This window comes from Zonotrichia leucophrys, chromosome 18 (assembly GCF_028769735.1).
Source record: "Zonotrichia leucophrys gambelii isolate GWCS_2022_RI chromosome 18, RI_Zleu_2.0, whole genome shotgun sequence".
Lineage (NCBI taxonomy): Eukaryota > Metazoa > Chordata > Aves > Passeriformes > Passerellidae > Zonotrichia > Zonotrichia leucophrys.
In genome coordinates this window covers 11559433-11575782 of record NC_088187.1, presented here as the reverse complement: position 1 = coordinate 11575782, position 16350 = coordinate 11559433, and the positions used below count along the sequence as shown (strand labels likewise).

The 16350-nt window shown below is 64.0% G+C and overlaps 3 protein-coding genes across 9 annotated transcripts in view; 2 read left to right on the top strand and 1 right to left on the bottom strand.

Moving 5' to 3' along the window:
* Nucleotides 1-94: 94 nt before the first annotated feature.
* Nucleotides 95-3664, bottom strand: SGSH (N-sulfoglucosamine sulfohydrolase). Its single transcript, XM_064728755.1, has 9 exons — nt 3510-3664; nt 3106-3266; nt 2922-3027; nt 2623-2773; nt 2274-2430; nt 2072-2153; nt 1749-1952; nt 884-1501; nt 95-434 (listed from the first exon to the last, which is right to left on the bottom strand). The coding sequence occupies exons 1-8, from the start codon at nt 3598-3600 to the stop codon at nt 942-944; spliced, it is 1512 nt and encodes a 503-aa protein (XP_064584825.1). The 5' UTR covers nt 3601-3664; the 3' UTR covers nt 95-434; nt 884-941.
* Nucleotides 3665-3802: 138 nt separating this feature from the next.
* SLC26A11 (solute carrier family 26 member 11) lies at nt 3803-11548 on the top strand. 5 transcript variants are annotated; one of them, XM_064728612.1, is made up of 16 exons: nt 3804-4104; nt 4373-4565; nt 4716-4801; nt 5294-5373; nt 5488-5630; nt 5930-6105; nt 6211-6283; nt 6649-6699; nt 6996-7056; nt 7409-7464; nt 7570-7710; nt 8586-8713; nt 9769-9868; nt 10052-10188; nt 10570-10672; nt 11340-11548. In XM_064728612.1, exons 1-16 carry the CDS (start codon nt 3940-3942, stop codon nt 11414-11416), a joined length of 1770 nt encoding a protein of 589 aa, XP_064584682.1. In that variant the 5' UTR covers nt 3804-3939; the 3' UTR covers nt 11417-11548. The 5 variants fall into 5 exon arrangements, 4 of the variants coding, with proteins under 4 accessions (XP_064584679.1, XP_064584682.1, XP_064584681.1 ...); XM_064728613.1 differs by having other exon boundaries at nt 3805-4104; nt 10055-10188; XM_064728609.1 differs by having other exon boundaries at nt 3803-4104; nt 5294-5630.
* Nucleotides 11549-12797: 1249 nt separating this feature from the next.
* The window catches only part of RNF213 (ring finger protein 213), a 45828-nt gene continuing 42275 nt past the window's right edge, over nt 12798-16350 (top strand). For 2 of the 3 annotated variants that reach the window (XM_064728251.1, XM_064728253.1), the window contains exons 1-3: nt 12806-12909; nt 15694-15753; nt 15844-16138. In XM_064728251.1, coding sequence (XP_064584321.1) covers nt 15959-16138 — 180 coding nt within the window. In that variant the 5' untranslated portion in view covers nt 12806-12909; nt 15694-15753; nt 15844-15958. Of the gene's footprint in view, nt 12910-15693; nt 15754-15843; nt 16139-16350 lie in introns of all 3 variants that reach the window. The other variant, XM_064728252.1, reaches the window with a different exon arrangement.

The window sequence follows — 16350 nt, the reverse complement described above, 5'->3', positions numbered from 1 at the left end:
CTGGGGGTCTCCAGCTGTTCCTGCAGCCCTGGCTGTGCCACAGAGACCTCGGCTGTCCTGCTGCAGGGTGTGCTCAGCTCCAGGTGAAAACAGATCCTTATCCTCCAGAGGCTTTATTGAGGGGCAGCTGGGCCCTTTGGCTCCTCCAGCTGAGAGCCAGGGCACCAGGAACCCTCAGTGCTCTGGGGCCAGGCGGTGTTGGCAGCAGAGGGCAGAGCTTAGTGGTGTCACCTGGGATTTGGGACCAGCCCATTGTGCCCCATGGGAACACAGCATTGTCAGGTTACAGGTGGGGTCTGAGCGCCATGGGAGCACTGTGGGGCACAGGTGGGGTCTGAGCGCCATGGGAACACAGCACTGTGGGGGCACAGATAGGGTCTGAGCGCCATGGGAGCACTGTGGGGGCACAGATAGGGTCTGAGCCCCACGGGAGCACTGTGGGGCACAGGTGGGGTCTGAGCCCAGGGGAGCACTGTGGGGCACAGGTGGGGTCTGAGCCCCATGGGAACACAGCACTGTGGGGGCACAGATGGGGTCTGAGCCCCACGGGAGCACTGTCAGGACACAGGTGGGGTCTGTGCCCCATGGGAACACAGCACTGTGGGGGCACAGATAGGGTCTGAGCGCCATGGGAGCACTGTGGGGCACAGGTGGGGTCTGAGCCCCATGGGAACACAGCACTGTGGGGGCACAGATGGGGTCTGAGCCCCATGGGAGCACTGTCAGGACACAGGTGGGGTCTGTGCCCCATGGGAACACAGCACTGTGGGGGCACAGATAGGGTCTGAGCGCCATGGGAGCACTATGGGGCACAGATAGGGTCTGAGCCCCATGGGAACACAGCACTGTGGGGGCACAGATAGGGTCTGAGCCCCACGGGAGCCCTGTCAGGACACAGGTGGGGTCTGTGCCCCACAGCCCTGTCCAAGCACGGGTGCCCCTCACAGCTCGTTGTGCAGAGGCTGGCACTGGGGGCTCAGTTTCTCCTCCAGCACAGCATCGGGGGCGCACACCCAGGGGTCCCCGGTGTCCCACTGCCACTGGAGGAGCTGTGCCCTGAGCAGCTGCAGCACGCTGGCATAGCGGGGATCGGGGGCCAGGTTGTGGCTCTCGGCAGGGTCCTGGCTGCAGTCAAACAGCTCCCAGCGGGGGCGGTAGTAGTACTGCTGCAGGCTCCTGTTCCAGTGCGTGGGCTGCCCCGCCTGGGTGCGCCCCAGCAGGTCCTGGAAGGTGGGCGACACGTACAGGTCCTGGTCGATGGGGAAGGGCATCCTGTAGTGCAGGTTGTGGATGAGGCGGTACTGGCGCTGCTGCACGGCTCGCATGGGGTAGTACATGGTCACCTCGTGGTGGCTCTGGCTCATGAAGGAGGTGGCCCAGGGCTGCTCCGACTCCAGGGCTGGCAGCAGAGACTTCCCAGTGAGCTGCACACGCCTCTTGCCAAAGATGCTGTAAGCAGGGTACGGGATGGAGAACCAGTCCAGAATGGTCGGCGTCAGGTCTGCAGGGGAGGAAAAGGGTGAGAGCAGGGACAGGCACTGTGGGAGGAAACTCAGCCCCAGAGAGGGGCAGAAAGGTCCCCGGGGATGGCGTCCCTGCAGGGAACCCTGTCCTGTCCTGTCCTCCCTCCTCTCCCTTCCCTGCACTGGCCCTGCCAATGCTGAGGGCTGGGGGCTGCTCCCTGCACCAAAACTCAGGGTCCTGGCCCTGGGAACAGCCCCCAGCCCCAGGCACAGCTGTGCTCTTACCCAGGAGGGAGGCGAAGGCCGGGCTGACCTGCCCCCAGCGCCGGGGGTGCTCGGGGGAGGAGAGCAGCAGCGGCTGGGCGGTGCCCGAGCGGTACAGGTTGGTCCTGCCCCCGGGGAACGGGATGCCGTTGTCGGAGGTGTAGATCACCAGGGTGCTGTTGAGGAAACCGGCGTGGAGCAGCTCCTGCAGGACCAGCCCGATCCCTGTGAGAGGAGAAACAGAGCTCAGGGGGCAGGGAGGGCGTCAGAGCTCAGCCCCAGCCTGGCCACGATCCCTGTGAGAGCAGGGACAGAGCTCAGCCCCAGCCTGGCCAGGCTCCCACCTTGGTCCATGCGCCCGATGGTCGTGTACTGGGCAGCCAGGTCCTCCCGGGCAGCCGGCGTGTCTGGGACAAAGGGAGGGACCTAAACGGAGACAGGCAAAGGGACACGTGGCTGACACAGGCAGCTCTTGCTGTGACACTGGGGACAGTGACAAGGTGGCTGCCACCACGTGCAGCCCCACACATCCCCACAGGCTCTCACCTGCACTTGGTCGGGCTGGTAAATCTGTGGCTTCCAGTCAGGGATCCAGCCCATCCCGCTCTGTCCATTGCCAAACTTCTCACAAAAGGGCCCATACTGGGGCTGGGAGTGCCCGCAGCGGTGAGGGTCGTGGAAGGCAACATAGAGGAAGAAAGGCCTAGGGGTGGAAAAGGGGAGGGGGTGAAGCCAAGTGGTGCCCAGAGACCTTCCTGGGCTGTGCCACGGCCAGCTGGGGTCAGCAGGACTGTCCCCACCTAATCTGGGTATGGGGGGACCCTGTCTGTGACCAGCTGGGCCATGGGGACACATCCTCAGTGCAGCCCTCCCCAGGACAAGGGGGCAGCCTCACCTCTCGTCCTGGCTCTGCAGGAAGCGCCGGACGAGCTCCTTGATCCGGGTGATGTTTCTCCCCACCTGCAGGACCGAGCTGTTCTCCTCTGTGTAGGCGAAGTCGAAGGGGTACACAGCCCCCGGCCCCACGTGCTTCTTCCCAATTATCCCTGTGAGAATGCAGACAGCTGCTGTGGAGGAGCAGTGCAGGGAGGATGTGCTGTCTCCTCTCTGCAGGGACAGCCACAGGTCCAGGGAGCTCTGTCAGTGGGGTTTGGTTTGGTGCTCCCTGCCTGTCCCAGCTCCTCCAGCCCCTACCTGTCCGGATGCCTGCGTGGCTGAGCAGCTGGGGCAGGCTCCTCACGCCGTCGAAGGAGTTGAAGTGATGCACGTCCTGGTGCAGCCCGTACATCCCGTTCTGGTGCTGTGGGCACAGTTGTGGTCAGACCAGGGCTGCCAGCCCGGTTCCAAAACACATCCAGCCGTGCCCGTGAGCCCCTACCTGGGGTAGGCCGGTCAGGATGCTGGCCCGGCTCGGGGAGCAGCTGCTCACGGAGGTGAAGGCGTTCTGGAACACCAAACCGCGCCGGGCCAGCGCGTCCAGGTTCGGCGTGTGGATGGCAGAGTTGTTGTAGGCGCCGCTCTCGAAGCCGCCGTCATCGGCTGCGGGACGGGAGCGGGGTCAGCCCAGGGGTGTCCCTGGGGTCAGCCCGGGAGGGTCCCTAACCGGGCTCGAGGGACACTGACGGCACCGGAGCATCCCCGGGCTGCGGGTGCCCCGGCCGGTGCTGCGGAGGGGATGCCGCAGAGGGGATGCAGCAGAGCTCGGGACCGTCCCTCCCTCCCGTCCCTGGGATGCCCCCAGCGCCCGGGGCCGGGCCGGTTCCGGGGCCGGGCCGTACTCACCCAGGAGCAGCAGCACATTGCGGGCCGGGGCCGCGGCTCCGCCGGGCGGGAGCGCTCCCAGCAGCAGCAGCAGCAGCGCCCAGGGCCGCATGGTACCGGTACCGGCACCGGCAGCGGCAGCAGCGGCAGCGGGGCTCGGCGGCTCCTCCGGCCGCCCCGGCTCCTCCTCACCCCGGTCACATGAGGCGTCCCGGCCGCTCAGATCCGGGGCGGGCGGAGCTGCGGGCTGTGCGGGGCTGGCCCCGGCGGCTCCGCGGTGTCCCGCTCCGTCCCCGGTACCGACCGGCGGGGGTCCCGTTCTGCCCTCGGTACCGACCGGCGGGGGTCCCGCTCCGCTCCCAGTAGCGACCCGCAGGGTCCCGCTCCGCCCCCGGTACCGACCTGCGAGGGTCCCGCTCCGCCCCGGTACCGGCCCGCGGGGGTCCGGGCCATGCCGGGGTCCCGGTGCCCGCTGCCGGCGCTGCCGGTGCTGCGCTGGCTCCCGCGGTACTCCCGGGCCTGGCTGCCGCTGGACGTGCTGGCCGGGCTGGCCGTGGGCCTGACCGCCGTGCCCCAGGCGCTGGCCTACGCCGAGCTGGCCGGGCTGCCGCTGCAGGTGCGTACCGGGCCGGCACCGGACCCGCGGAGCTCCGGCCGGGTGAGCCGGACCCGCTCCCGGGCACTGCGGCGGGCACGGCTGGGCTGGGCTGGGCAGGGCTGGGTGACCAAGGGCTGGCGCTGTGCACTCGCCCATTCCCCGGGCACGATGCCACCCGTGTGCCAAGGGCCCTGCGGTGACCCGAGAGCAGCCCAGCCCAGTCCGGGCCGTGCCCGGCCTCTCCCGGCTCCCAGGGCTGTGCCAGTGCCCTCCTGTCCCCCTGCAGTACGGCCTCTACTCCTCCTTCATGGGCTGCTTCGTGTACTGCCTGCTGGGCACGGCCAAGGACGTGACGCTGGGTCCCACGGCCATCATGTCCCTGCTGGTGTCCTCGTACGCCTTCCACCAGCCCGCCTATGCCGTCCTGCTCGCCTTCCTCTCGGGCTGCATCCAGCTGGCCATGGGGCTCCTGCGCCTCGGTGAGATGCCCTTGCCGTGCACTGATGTGTTTGGGATGTTGCTGCACAGCCTGGAGCTGCTCCTTCCTCCTCTCTGCTCCCCGGGACACTGGCGCTGTCCTGCTGTCCCACTGGGGTCAGGATGTGCTCACCGCCTCCCATCCCATGCAGGATTCCTTCTGGATTTCATTTCCTGCCCGGTCATTAAGGGGTTTACATCAGCTGCTTCCATCACCATCAGCTTCAACCAGGTCAAGGTAGGACCTGCCCTGTCCCGGTGCCTCTGCAGCTCTCTCCTGGTGCTGTGCAGCTGGGATGTTCAGCACGGGCTGGGCCGTGTGCTCAGTGTGGGGGGAAGCAGCCCCAAAGGGGTCCCGGGACCCCCTGCCCGTGGTTCTGCTGGGTCCCTGAGCGCCCTGCTCGGAGCAGACCGAGCTGAACACCCTCTGCTGGTGACCAGCTGGTGGCATCCAGGACACCAGCAAAGCCAGGACATGGCACTGGTCACCTGCAGGAGGCACTGGGCGATCCTCTGGCACGGTGGGTTTGCAGATTTGGGAGCTGGGGGTCGTTTGCAGCCCCGGGAGCCCCTCGGTGGCCTCGCAGGGACCGGGGGCTCTGCTGGGCTGCCACACTTCCCTTGTGGTTAACCCAAATCAGAGACTCTGGCAGCAGCTCCAGGCCGTGTTGGCTAATGGCTGCGGTCACGGGGCTGGGCTGGGCTGTCAGCAGCTTTTCTGCCTGCACAGAACATCCTGGGCCTGCAGGGCATCCCGAGGCAGTTCTTCCTGCAGCTCTACGAGACGCTGAGGAGGATTGGGGAGACCAGGTCAGCCCTGCTCCCCATCCCTGGGGCTGATTTCTCGGCTGTGACACAAAGCCCCTGCCCTCCCCTCTGTGGAGCTCTCCGGCGGTTTGGGTGGCACTGCTGTGCCTCTTGCAGGGCTGGGGACGCTGTGCTGGGGCTGAGCTGCCTGGCAGCGCTGGCAGGGCTGCGGGCCATGAAGAGCCACCTGCCCCAGGCTGTCCCCACGGCCCCGCTGGCTGTCAGGATCAGCCACCTGATTGTGTGGATCTGTGCCACAGGTGTGTCCCCTGTCCCCTGCCTGTCCCCTCCCGGGCTCATCTTGGGGTCAGGGAAGGCAGAGCCTGAAATGGGAAAGGCTGGCAGGGGCCAGGACCTGGAGGTGGGGCAGGGAGGAGAAGTGCCAAGGCTCCTGTCCCCGTGTCCCTTCCTAGGGCTGGGCAGTGCCCAGCAGTGTGGGCACCATCTCCTGCCCCTTCCTAGGGCTGGGCAGTGCCCAGCAGTGTGGGCACCATCTCCTGCCCCCTCCTGCTGCCCTGGCCTCGGGCAGGGCTCATGGCTGCTCTCTCCACTTTGGCAGCACGCAATGCCCTCGTGGTGCTGTTTGCTGGCCTGGTGGCTTACTCCTTCCAGGTGATGGGCTGCCAGCCCTTCAGGCTCACGGGCAGCATCCCCCAGGGGCTGCCACCCTTCCGGCCACCACCCTTCTCCCTGGCAGTGCCCAACGGCACCGTCCCCTTCCCCAGCATGCTGCAGGTGGGTGCTGCCATTCCCAGGGGCTGCCCTGCTTCCTGTGCAGGCTCCCAGCCCCCCTGATCCCCCCTGGATCCCTCCCTGATCCCCCTGGATCCTCCCTCCCAGGACATGGGCGTCGGGCTGGCCGTGGTGCCGCTCATGGGGCTGCTGGAGAGCGTGGCCATCGCCAAGGCTTTTGGTAGGGCTGTGCCAGGGCCTGCCCTGGGCTCCTGGGGGGCTCTGCGGGGTTTGGGGTGCTGGGGAGGGGTCTCTGTGGGGTTTGGGGTGCCGGGGAGGGGTCCCTGCAGGGCTCAGGGTGCTGGGAAGGTGCTGCTCCTTTTGGGGCACTGGGAGGGACCGGGCTCAGTTCCCAGCACGGGCTGGCAGGAGGGGCACTGGGGTGCCCAGCTGAAGTTTGCCCAGGAGGTGAGCGTTGTCTCGGGGTGCTGCTGTGCCCAGGGGTGCCAGGGCAGGGCCCACGCTGTCCCATCACTGCTGGTTCTGCTCCGTGTGCGTGGCAGGTGCCTGTGGGAGCCTCAGGCCAACGCCAACCTCTCCTTTCAGCCTCACAGAATGGCTACAGGATTGACCCCAGCCAGGAGCTGCTGGCTCTGGGTAAGAGCTGCTGGCTCGGGAGGGCAGGGGTGGGACCGGGTGTCCCAGAGCCCCTGGGCTGCCTGAGATCCTGTCTGGGCAGCCCTGCCTCCCTGAGCTTCTCCCTTCCTTCCTGAGCTTCTCCCTGCCTTACCTGCGTGCTGCCCCCACCCCAGGCGTTCTCTCAGCTCAGGAATTTCCAGAACAGGCTGAGTCACTCCTGCAGGGTCAGGGAGGGGACACAGACCCAGCAGTGCCCCTTTCCTGGTTACACAGACCCAGCAGTGTCCCCCAGCCCCTCTCCTTTCTCTCCCCAGGTGTTGCCAATGTCCTGGGCTCCTTTGTCTCCTCGTACCCCATCACGGGCAGCTTTGGCCGGTGGGTAGCACGAGGGGAGCAGGGCACTGGTGGTGGTGAGGGAGCTCTGCAAGGTCCTGAGTGGCAGATGTGCTGTGCCAGTGGGTCCCTGAGATCATGTCCTGGTCCCCAGCAGGCCACCTTGGTGGCTGGGCTGTGCTTGTGTCCCAGTGGCCACCCTCCCTTCCTCAAGGGCCACCTCCCTGCCTGCTGTGCAGTCCCTGAAGCCGGGGGCTCGCTGCTGTTCCTCCCTAACAGGGTGGGTTCTCCTGGGTGGGGTGTGGGCAGTGGGCAGGAGCAGCCCCAGCCCTGCCCAGCCTGGCACAGCCTGGCACAGCCTGGCACAGCCTGGCACGGTGCGTTTGTGTTTCAGGACAGCAGTGAATGCCCAGTCAGGGGTCTGCACCCCCGCGGGAGGGCTCGTCACAGGTACAGCCCTGCCCTGCCCTTGGGCGCCCCTGGGTGCTGGGTGCCCCTGGGTGCTGGGTACCCCTGGGTACCAGGTTCCCATGGCTGAGGGTCCCTCTCCCGCAGGTGCCCTGGTCCTGCTGTCCCTGGCATACCTGACCTCTCTGTTCTATTACATCCCCAAGGCAGCGCTGGCTGCTGTCATCATCTCGGCCGTGGTGCCCATGTTCGACGCTGGCATCTTCCGGAGGCTCTGGCGGGTTCAGAGTGAGGGCAGGGGCAGAGCCCCAGTGAGGGCAGGGGCAGAGCCCCAGTGCAGCCGTGCAGGAGCCACTCTGGCAGTCACAGCCACCCCTGAGCTGGGACTGAGCCCCTGCAGGGCTCCCCTGCCCCTCTCACACAGAGCAGGGCTCCTCTCTACCCCAGGATTCCCATAGCAAGGTCACAGACATGCAGATTCTTGAAATAATTTAATTCTGGTGCCATAGCTAAATAACAGAATGACAGCTCGAGATTCGGAGGAGGGATCCAGAACAAAGGAGCCTGTGAGCTTTTATCCTTTTATCCTCTCACAAACATTCAAAGTCTGGGGCTGGTCTCAGAGTGTTCCATCATGGTCTATGAGCATCTCTGAGTGTCCCATCACTGTCTGAGTGTCCCATCACCATCTCTGAGTGTCCCATCATGGTCTCTGAGTGTCCCATCACTGTCTGAGTGTCCCATCACCATCTCTGAGTGTCCCATCATGGTCTATGAGCATCTCTGAGTGTCTCATCAATGTCTGAGTGTCCCATCACTGTCTGAGTGTCCCATCACCATCTCTGAGTGTCCCATCATGGTCTATGAGCATCTCTGAGTGTCTCATCAATGTCTGAGTGTCCCATCACTCTCTCAATTGCCCATCATGTGCTCCAGGGTCCCTGTGTCCCTTGTCACGCAGAGGGGACACTTCCCAGCCCCTCCCCAGGGCTCCCACCCTGAGCTCAGCCTGCAGCTCCACCGCAGCTGCCCCAGCCCCTGCACTGAGTGGATTCCTCCAGACCCAGGGTGCAGCCTGGCTGTGCCCGCAGAGCTGGCACTGTCACCGAGTGCCCTGTGGCACCAGGAGCAGCCACAGCCAGCCTGGCCTCTCTCTCCTGCAGGGCTGGACCTTGTGCCCCTGTGTGTGACGTTCCTGCTGTGTTTCTGGGAGGTGCAGTATGGAATCGTGGCTGGGGTGCTGGTTTCTGGCCTTCTCCTGCTCCACTCCATTGCCAGGCCCCCAATAAAGGTGAGCTTCTCCCTTCTCCCCTGCCCTTGTGTTGGTTTTCCCAGCTTTTCAGAGATGGGGCAACTGAGAGGCTTTTTAAAGGATTTTATTCCATTATCAGTCCCAATGAAGGGTGAGACATAGGAGATGTAAAACATAATACCATTCCATCAGAAGCCAGCCTGTTTCCTGGTTGCAATCCCTTAGAAATGATTTCCAGCCTATTAGCTTTTGCCACACAGTGCTGCTGTTAACAATGCATCTTTCACAGCTGTAATTCTCCAAAATATCTGGTCTTTTTGCAAGGCCATCGTTTGAAACTTGTTGAAACTTGTTTCTAGTTCAATCTCCCTCTCAACAATGTCATCTCTATCCCATGGCCTTCCTAAGCCAGCACCCCTTATCTCTCAGAGTTTGCACGCACTGGTGCAGGACTGTGTGAGCTTTCTGTCAGGTTTTGGGAATCCTGACAAATCCATTTCTCACACCCTTGGACGTGGCAGGGAGCTGGGAGGGGGCTCCTGAGGGCAGGGAGGTGCTGGGGTGCAGGATGCCACGGGCACAGCACAGGGACCCCTCTAAAGGAGCACGAGGAGGGGAAAATCCTCAGGCTGGAGGGCAGGAGAGGGAAAATCCTTAGGAGAGAGCAGGAGAGAGCCCAGGCACTGCTGGTGCTGGGCTGAGAGCTGGAGGGGTTCCCTGAGGGATGGGGGCTCCTGCTCCTCCCACTCCATCCAGGAGGGCAGGGAGTGACATGGGAGCTGTCCCTGATGGGGAGGTGACATCCCTGAGCCCCTGTGGCTGTCCCTGATGGGGAGGTGACATCCCTGAGCTCCTGTGGCTGTCCCTGCACAGCCCTGAGCCCCTGTGCCTGTGTCCGTGCTTGGGGAGGTGACATCCCTGAGCCCCTGTGGCTGTCTCTGCACAGCCCTGAGCCCCTGTGCCTGTGTCCCTGATGGGGAGGTGACATCCCTGAGCCCCTGTGGCTGTCCCTGTGCTTGGGGAGGTGACATCCCTGAGCCCCTGTGGCTGTCCCTGATGGGGAGGTGACATCCCTGAGCCCCTGTCCCCCCCAGGTGTCAGAGGGGGCCGTGCTGCTGGTGCAGCCGGGGAGCAGCCTGCACTTCCCAGCCGTGGAGCACCTGAGGAACTCGGTGTGCAGCCGTGCTCTGGCAGGTACAGTGCTGCTGGCTGGCCTGGGGACACGGCTGTCACCTCCTGTGGGTGGCAGGTGCTGCCCAGGCCCAGCTCTGCGTGTGCCAGCGGTGACAGCACCACTGCCCCACCCTGGCAGCCCTGCCCTGGCTCTGGGACCCCTGGCTCTGCTGCTCATGGGGACATGACCTTGTGCTCTCCCAGCAGCATCCCCAGCTCGCCCCGTGCTGCTGGACTGCAGCCACGTCAGCAGCATCGATTACACAGCAGTGCTGGGGCTGGCAGAGCTGCTGCAGGAGCTGCACAGGCACGGCCTCCCGCTGGCCTTCTGTGCCCTGCAGGTGTGTGGGACCTTGGCCACGCCACCCTGGGCCTGGGGAGGGTGTGGATGTGGCTGATGGGCTCTGTGCTGGCCTCTCCCCTGGTGGCACCATCACCATCCCGAGCACCTTCATCTCACAGAGCTGGGGCTGGGGGTGCTGAGATGGGCTGGGGGCTCATGCAGGGATGGGCTGGGGGCCTGTCCTGGGATGGCTGGGGGTGCTGGGATGGCTGGGTGCTCATGCTAGGATGGCTGGGTGCCTGTCCTGGGATAGCTGGGGGTGCTGAGATGGGCTGGGTGCCCATGCTGGGAAGGGCTGGGGGTGCTGGGGTGGGCTGGGGGCTCAGCCCTAGGGGATGGAAGTGAGCAGCACTCCCAGCCCAGGTTTCTCTGCCCTCAGGAGCCCGTTCTCCAAGTCCTCCTGTCTGCAGACTTAGAAGGATTCCAGCATTTCCCCAGCAGGGAGGAGGCAGGGGAGGCTCTGGCTGCTCTGCCAGGATGGGGTGAGTGTGGCTCTGGGGACACCCGTGGGGATCTGACCTGTCCAGCAGCACAGTGGGGGCTGCAGGGGGCTGGGGGGGTGAGCTGGAGCCCCTGCCAAGAACTGGGTCTCCCCAGCCTTGGGGATTCGTGGTGAGCTCTGGTGGTTCAAGCCAGCAGCAGCTCAGCACCACAGAGCCCTTCACTCCCCCTGCAGAGGGGTGGCACAGAATCAGAGGAAAGGTAAAAACTCTTGAGCTGAGATGGGGCAGTTAAACAGAACAGAAACGAAAAGGAAAATTACCACAACCATAAAGGAAGATCCAAAGCCAGTGGTGCACAGGGTGCTTGCTCACCACCCCCTGAGCAGTGGCCAGACCCCTCGGCCACATCCCCCCAGTGTCTCGTCCAGCACCATGCCCTGTGCTCTGCAACCTCCTCTGGGCACTGGGGCAGCTCTGCTGGCTCTGCCCCTGCCAGCTCCTCCCTGCCCGGGCAGCCCGGGGAGTCCTTGGCTCAGTGCAAGCACTGCTCACAGCAGCTGAGCCATGGGGCTGTTATCAACGGGAGCCTCATCCTGAACCAAACACAGCTCTGAAACAGCTCCTGGGAACAAGAAAATGCCCTCTGTGCCAGGCAGAGGCAGGACGTGAGCCTTGCCCTGACTCTGCCTCCCCTCTCCTGTCCCAGAGCGGTGCAGGGAGCTGGGGGGCAGCAGGACAGAGCCCCCCACCAGCCCTGCCCAGAGCACCGGGCTCATCCAGTGACACCAGTGTGGGCTGAGCGTCCTGTGCCACCCCAGTGGCACCAGCACCTCCCTGGGAGCCAGCTGTCCCTCCTGGGCACGGGGATGGGCTGTCCCCATGTCCCACGGCGAGATGGACAGAGCAGTGCCAGCCCAGCCCCACACAGGCTGTGGGACAGAGCTGTTCCTTGTCACAGTGACCAGTGCAAAGCCATCCTCCCTGCAGGGAGCTGCTGGCATTTTTAAATGACTGTTTTAATTCTGGACCTTTTCCACGTTCTGGGCTGCTCCAGTGGTGACACAGGGGGAGCTCTCAAAGCTTTCAGGGCTGCTGTGCTGCCCTCCAAGCACCATGGGGCTCAGCCTCCAGCTCTGGGAGAGGGAGAACGTCTGGGAGTGTGCTCCTTACTGATTTTTATCCTTCCTTACCTTTTTTATCCTTCTCTTGTCTGTGGGGTGCTGTGCCAAGCACTGCCCCGTGTCAGGGCTGGGCTCACCCTGGGGTGCAGCCCCTGGCCTGGGCCCTGCCGAGGGGACAGGCACGGTGGCACCAGGCTGTGCCATGGGGACAGCACCTGGTGGGGCTGGGCAGGTCGGGAATTCAGTTCCCCTGAACGGCCCTCGGGACATGGAGGGTGCAATAAATAAATCAGAAACTGCTAATGAGCCAGTGTGATCTCTGCCTTCCTGAGGGAAAGCTTTTTCCTGTTGTGTGGGAAGGGGAGTTATCTTCTGGTGCTGCTGAGCGTGCCAGGGAATAGAAACTGAAAGCAAACTGGGGCGGTGCTGGTGGGGTGAGCCGAGCCCGAGGGCACGTTCTGCACAGCTCCTGCTGCCAGAGGTGCTGGAAGGGCTGCACATCTGCCCGGGAGCTGCATACCTGCACAGGAGCTGCACACCTGCCGGGGCTCCGGGTCCTGCCCGGGCTGCACTGCGCTGTGAGTTCCTTGCTGCACCGTGGGGATGCCAGGAGGGGGATAACGGGGCCATGGGGGTAAAACGGGCTGGTTGTTTAGGAATGTGTGTGTGCTCAAACCTGTGTGAGCACTGCTGGCGGGCAGGGCTGCTGGGAGCCGTCTTGGGCTGGGTCCTGGTGGGCTCCGGGAACTGTGCCCTCACTTTTGAGTACAGAATCCGCTTTTGGCCATCGGGATCAGCACAAAGCGCTCTCCTCCAACTCAGCTGCCCTCCCTGCTGCTGCCGGGCCTGTCCTGTGCCCCTGCCGGCCGGGGACACCTGCACCGGGCACGGAGGATGCTCGGGGGACCGGGAGAGGACCCCCAGAGATGCCCGGCGGGATGGGGGCCGGGCAGGGCGGGACCCGCCGAGAGCCGCCCGGGGCCGGGATTGGCCGTGATCGGCCGGGGCGGGCCGGGGCTGGGCGGGGACCGTGACTGCAAAAACGAAAGTTGGCGGCTCGGCGGAGAAACGAAACTTGTCCGGGCGGGAGTCTGCGAGCGGCGGGACGAGCGGGCGCTGCAGGTGCCGGTGCCACTGCCCGTGCCCGGTCACTCGGTGAGTCGCGCTGCCGGGGCGGTGAGTGGCGGCACGGGGCACCGGGCCTGGGGGGCTGCGGGGCGGGGGCAGCCGCGGCTCCGGGTCCCGCTGCACCCTCGCGGTGCCCCCCGATCTGCCCGGAGCCCTCCGGTGCGTACCCGGGGACTCCCATCTCCTCCCCGTTCACCTGGGACGCCTCTTCCCTGTGTCTCTCCCCGGTTCTCCTCGTCTCCCTCCCGGTTCTCCCCGTGTTCCCCGCGGTTCTCCCTTCTCCCCGGTTCCCGCCCCCGGTTCTCCCCGTGTTCCCCCCCCCCCCCGTGCTCTCCCTGTTTTGTTGCCCCCCCTCCCGGTTTTCCCCGTGTCACCCCCGGTTCTCCCCGTGCCCCCCCACCCTCCCGGTGCCCCCCGGGAGCCGCGCTAGCCCCGCCCCTCACATACATAACTGGCTCATTTGCATACAACCGCTCCTTCCCCACGCCATTGGCTCATCCACCCTGCTCGTTTGCATATATCCCGAAGGGGCGGAGAGCCACCAATCCGCGAGGCGCGCGAGCGGTCTATTTGCATACAGGCCCCGCCCATTGGGCAGGCCCCGCCCCGGCAGGGTCGGCTCGGGCAGCGACCCTCGGCCATGCCTCGGCCCGGCGGAGCGAGGCTCTGGGCCCGGCCCAGCCCAGCCCGGCCCGGCCGAGCAGCCCCAGGCAGGGCTCCGGGAAGGCGAACCGGGCTCTCGCTGGGAGCACGGGCCCTCAGCGCGGGGGCGCGCACGCTGTTTGTGTTGGTTCGCCTTTAAGCGCTGTGGTTCCTCTCATGCTCCCAGGCCGGCTCTCCAGCGTCGCTCCCTGACAATAAAACGGGCAGAGGAGGAGGTGACGCGGCTGTGCTGCCTCACGCTCTGTGTGCCGGTGTTTGTGTCCGTGCCCCGGGCCTGTCTGTCCCCCTTGGCTGCTGGGCAGGGCCTGTGGGGCCGCGCTGGGCCCAGGGACTGACCGGGGCCTGCACACTGACCAGGGGCTGCACACCCTGACCGGGGGCCTGCACACTGACCAGGGGCTGCACACCCTGACCGGGGGCCTGCCCATTGACCGGGGGCCTGCCCATTGACCGGGGGCCTGCACACACTGACCAGGGCCTGCCCGCTGACCGGGGCCTGCACACTGACCAGGGGCTGCACACCCTGACCGGGGGCCTGCACACACTGACCAGGGCCTGCCCGCTGACTGCGGCCTGCACACTGACCAGGAGCTGCCTGTGTCGCCTCTGTCACTGCGCGGCTCTGGGCTCTGCTCTGCCCAGCCCATCCCACTCTGCTCTGGTCCCACACTCCCCTCCCAGTCTCTCCTCTCTACCTCCCCTGACCAGAGACAGTTTTCTTCACTTTGCAGTGACTGTCAGGAGACAGACAAGTGATTCAGTTGGTGACACATCCTACACAGTCTCCACACTCAGGTCTCCAGTGTTGAAATAGTTTATTTTACCAATGAAGTAGTGCTGGTTTTTGTGTTAATAGACTGATTGAGTCCTCCTTGACACAGAATTTCCAATTCACAGCTTGTTGCTAGATTTGGAACTCACCCCTGAACTCTGTTTGATAACACACTAATTCTGCCTCGCTGAACAGAGACAGAATCAAGTACACAATACGGTTCTGCTGGGGGAAATGTTTCCTAATCTTTTACTTGTTTAAGACCGAATGACCTGGGCCACCAGAATGGCTTCTGGTTTGTTGGCAGAGAGAGTGTGATGCTAGAAAGGCACACTAAATCAGAATGAAGCTGCTGCAGTCCCCACAGGGTCAGTTCTTAGCACATCCCTCTGCACTCCAGCATGGCAGGGTTACAAACCTGGCATCTCCAGCTCTGGAATGCTGTAGGAAGAACATCCCAAGTAGCTGAGGTTCAAAACTTTTGCTGTCAGAGCTGGGGTGGAGGCAGTGTGGAGGAGCATGTGAAGCCCCTGCAGAAGGCAGAGATCTGCTCTGCCTGACTGGGCCCAGAGCTGCCCTTCCACAGGTTTTTGAAGGACTGGATAAAGCTGTGAAGATAAAAAGGGAGTTTCCTGTGCCTTCTTGGAAAGCTCTCAGCTGAGTGGGAGCGGTCACAGTGCCACCCAGGAGGCTGTGCCAGCTGGGAGGTGCCACTGTCCTGTCCCTGCTCATGCTGGGCTCCAGGCACTGGCACAGGCAGCTGCTTGCCAGCACTGCTGCTGCATTTGTGTCTGCAGCAGGGGCAGGGATGGAGCTCCACATCAGTGCTGGGGTTCCCTAATGATTCTGCATCTGGCAGGGCCCTGGCGAGGGCAGGAGGCTGTAAGGGTGAGTGGTGGCGTGGCTGGTGGGAGTTGAGCAGGGAACAACAACAAACAGCTCCTGTGTGTTCGTGACTTTGCCTGGGACAGTTTGCTGTTCCCAGGAGCTGTTTCAGAGCTGTGTTTGGTTCAGGATGAGGCTCCCGTTGATAACAGCCCCATGGCTCAGCTGCTGTGAGCAGTGCTTGCACTGAGCCAAGGACTCCCCAGGCTGCAGGGGCAGAGCCAGCAGAGCTGCCCCAGTGCCCAGAGGAGGTTGCAGAGCACAGGGCATGGTGCTGAAGGAAACACCGGGGGGATCTGGCCGAGGGGTGAGGCCACTGCTCAGGGGGTGGCTGTGCATGGCTCAGAGGGTGGTGAGCAAGCACCCTGTGCAGCGCTTGGTCTGCATATTCCTTTATATGGTTATTGTAATTTTCCTTTTCTGTTCTGTTTAACTGTGTGTATCTGAACCCAAAAGTTTTGCCTTTTTTTCCTGATTCTCTCCCCATCCAGGAACTTGGAGTGACCTGGTCCAGTGCAAGGAGCCCCTGCCTGTGGCTGGGGTGGGATGAGGTGAGCTTTAATGTCCCTTCCAACCCAAACCATCCTGTGACCCCTGGGAGGTGAGTTTCCAGTTTAACAATTAATTTCCTTCCATTGCAGAGAGAAGAGAGGTGTAGATCCCTGCAGGCCCTGATGCAGAGGAAGAGGTGAAGGGAGAAGGTGCTGCTGGGCCTCTTCCTCCACTGAAACAAAGGAGACAGAGGGCGAGTCACCGATGGACAGGGCAGGAGCTCTGCCTGACCCTGCAGGTGGATCCCCCAGCCCTGCTGAGACACAGAAGGAGGAAGAGGGATCCTCGCTGCTGGGGGATGTCACAGCTCCAGAGAAGCACACAGAGCCCTCGGCTCAGCACGGGGCTGGCGACTCTGCTGAGGTGGCGTCCCTGCTGAGGAAGGTGAGGATCCCGCTGGGGAGCAGCTGTGAGTTGTTGCTCTCTTGTGTGAATTGAGGAGGCCAGGCTGCATCCCCCCCTTCCCCCTGGCCACGCTGGGGAGCTGGTGCCTGGCTGTGTTTGCTGAGGCTGTGCTGTGTGTGCAGAGCTGCGGTGCCGGGAGGGGGAACCACAAATTACATGAGTCAGCTGAGACACTGCAGGCTGCTCCGTGC

Excerpts from the sequence above, each read along its gene's own strand:
- SGSH (XM_064728755.1), bottom strand. The coding sequence starts at position 3,600 with ATGCGGCCCTGGGCGCTGCTGCTGCTGCTGCTGGGAGCGCTCCCGCCC. Across the intron at positions 3,028-3,105 it reads TCCTGACCGGCCTACCCCAG|CACCAGAACGGGATGTACGG; the intron begins GTAGGGGCTCAC and ends CTGTGCCCACAG. Across the intron at positions 1,502-1,748 it reads GGCCTTCGCCTCCCTCCTGG|ACCTGACGCCGACCATTCTG; the intron begins GTAAGAGCACAG and ends CCTCCCCTGCAG.
- SLC26A11 (XM_064728609.1), top strand. The coding sequence starts at position 3,940 with ATGCCGGGGTCCCGGTGCCCGCTGCCGGCGCTGCCGGTGCTGCGCTGG. Across the intron at positions 4,105-4,372 it reads TGGCCGGGCTGCCGCTGCAG|TACGGCCTCTACTCCTCCTT; the intron begins GTGCGTACCGGG and ends GTCCCCCTGCAG. Across the intron at positions 5,631-5,929 it reads TGTGTGGATCTGTGCCACAG|CACGCAATGCCCTCGTGGTG; the intron begins GTGTGTCCCCTG and ends CCACTTTGGCAG.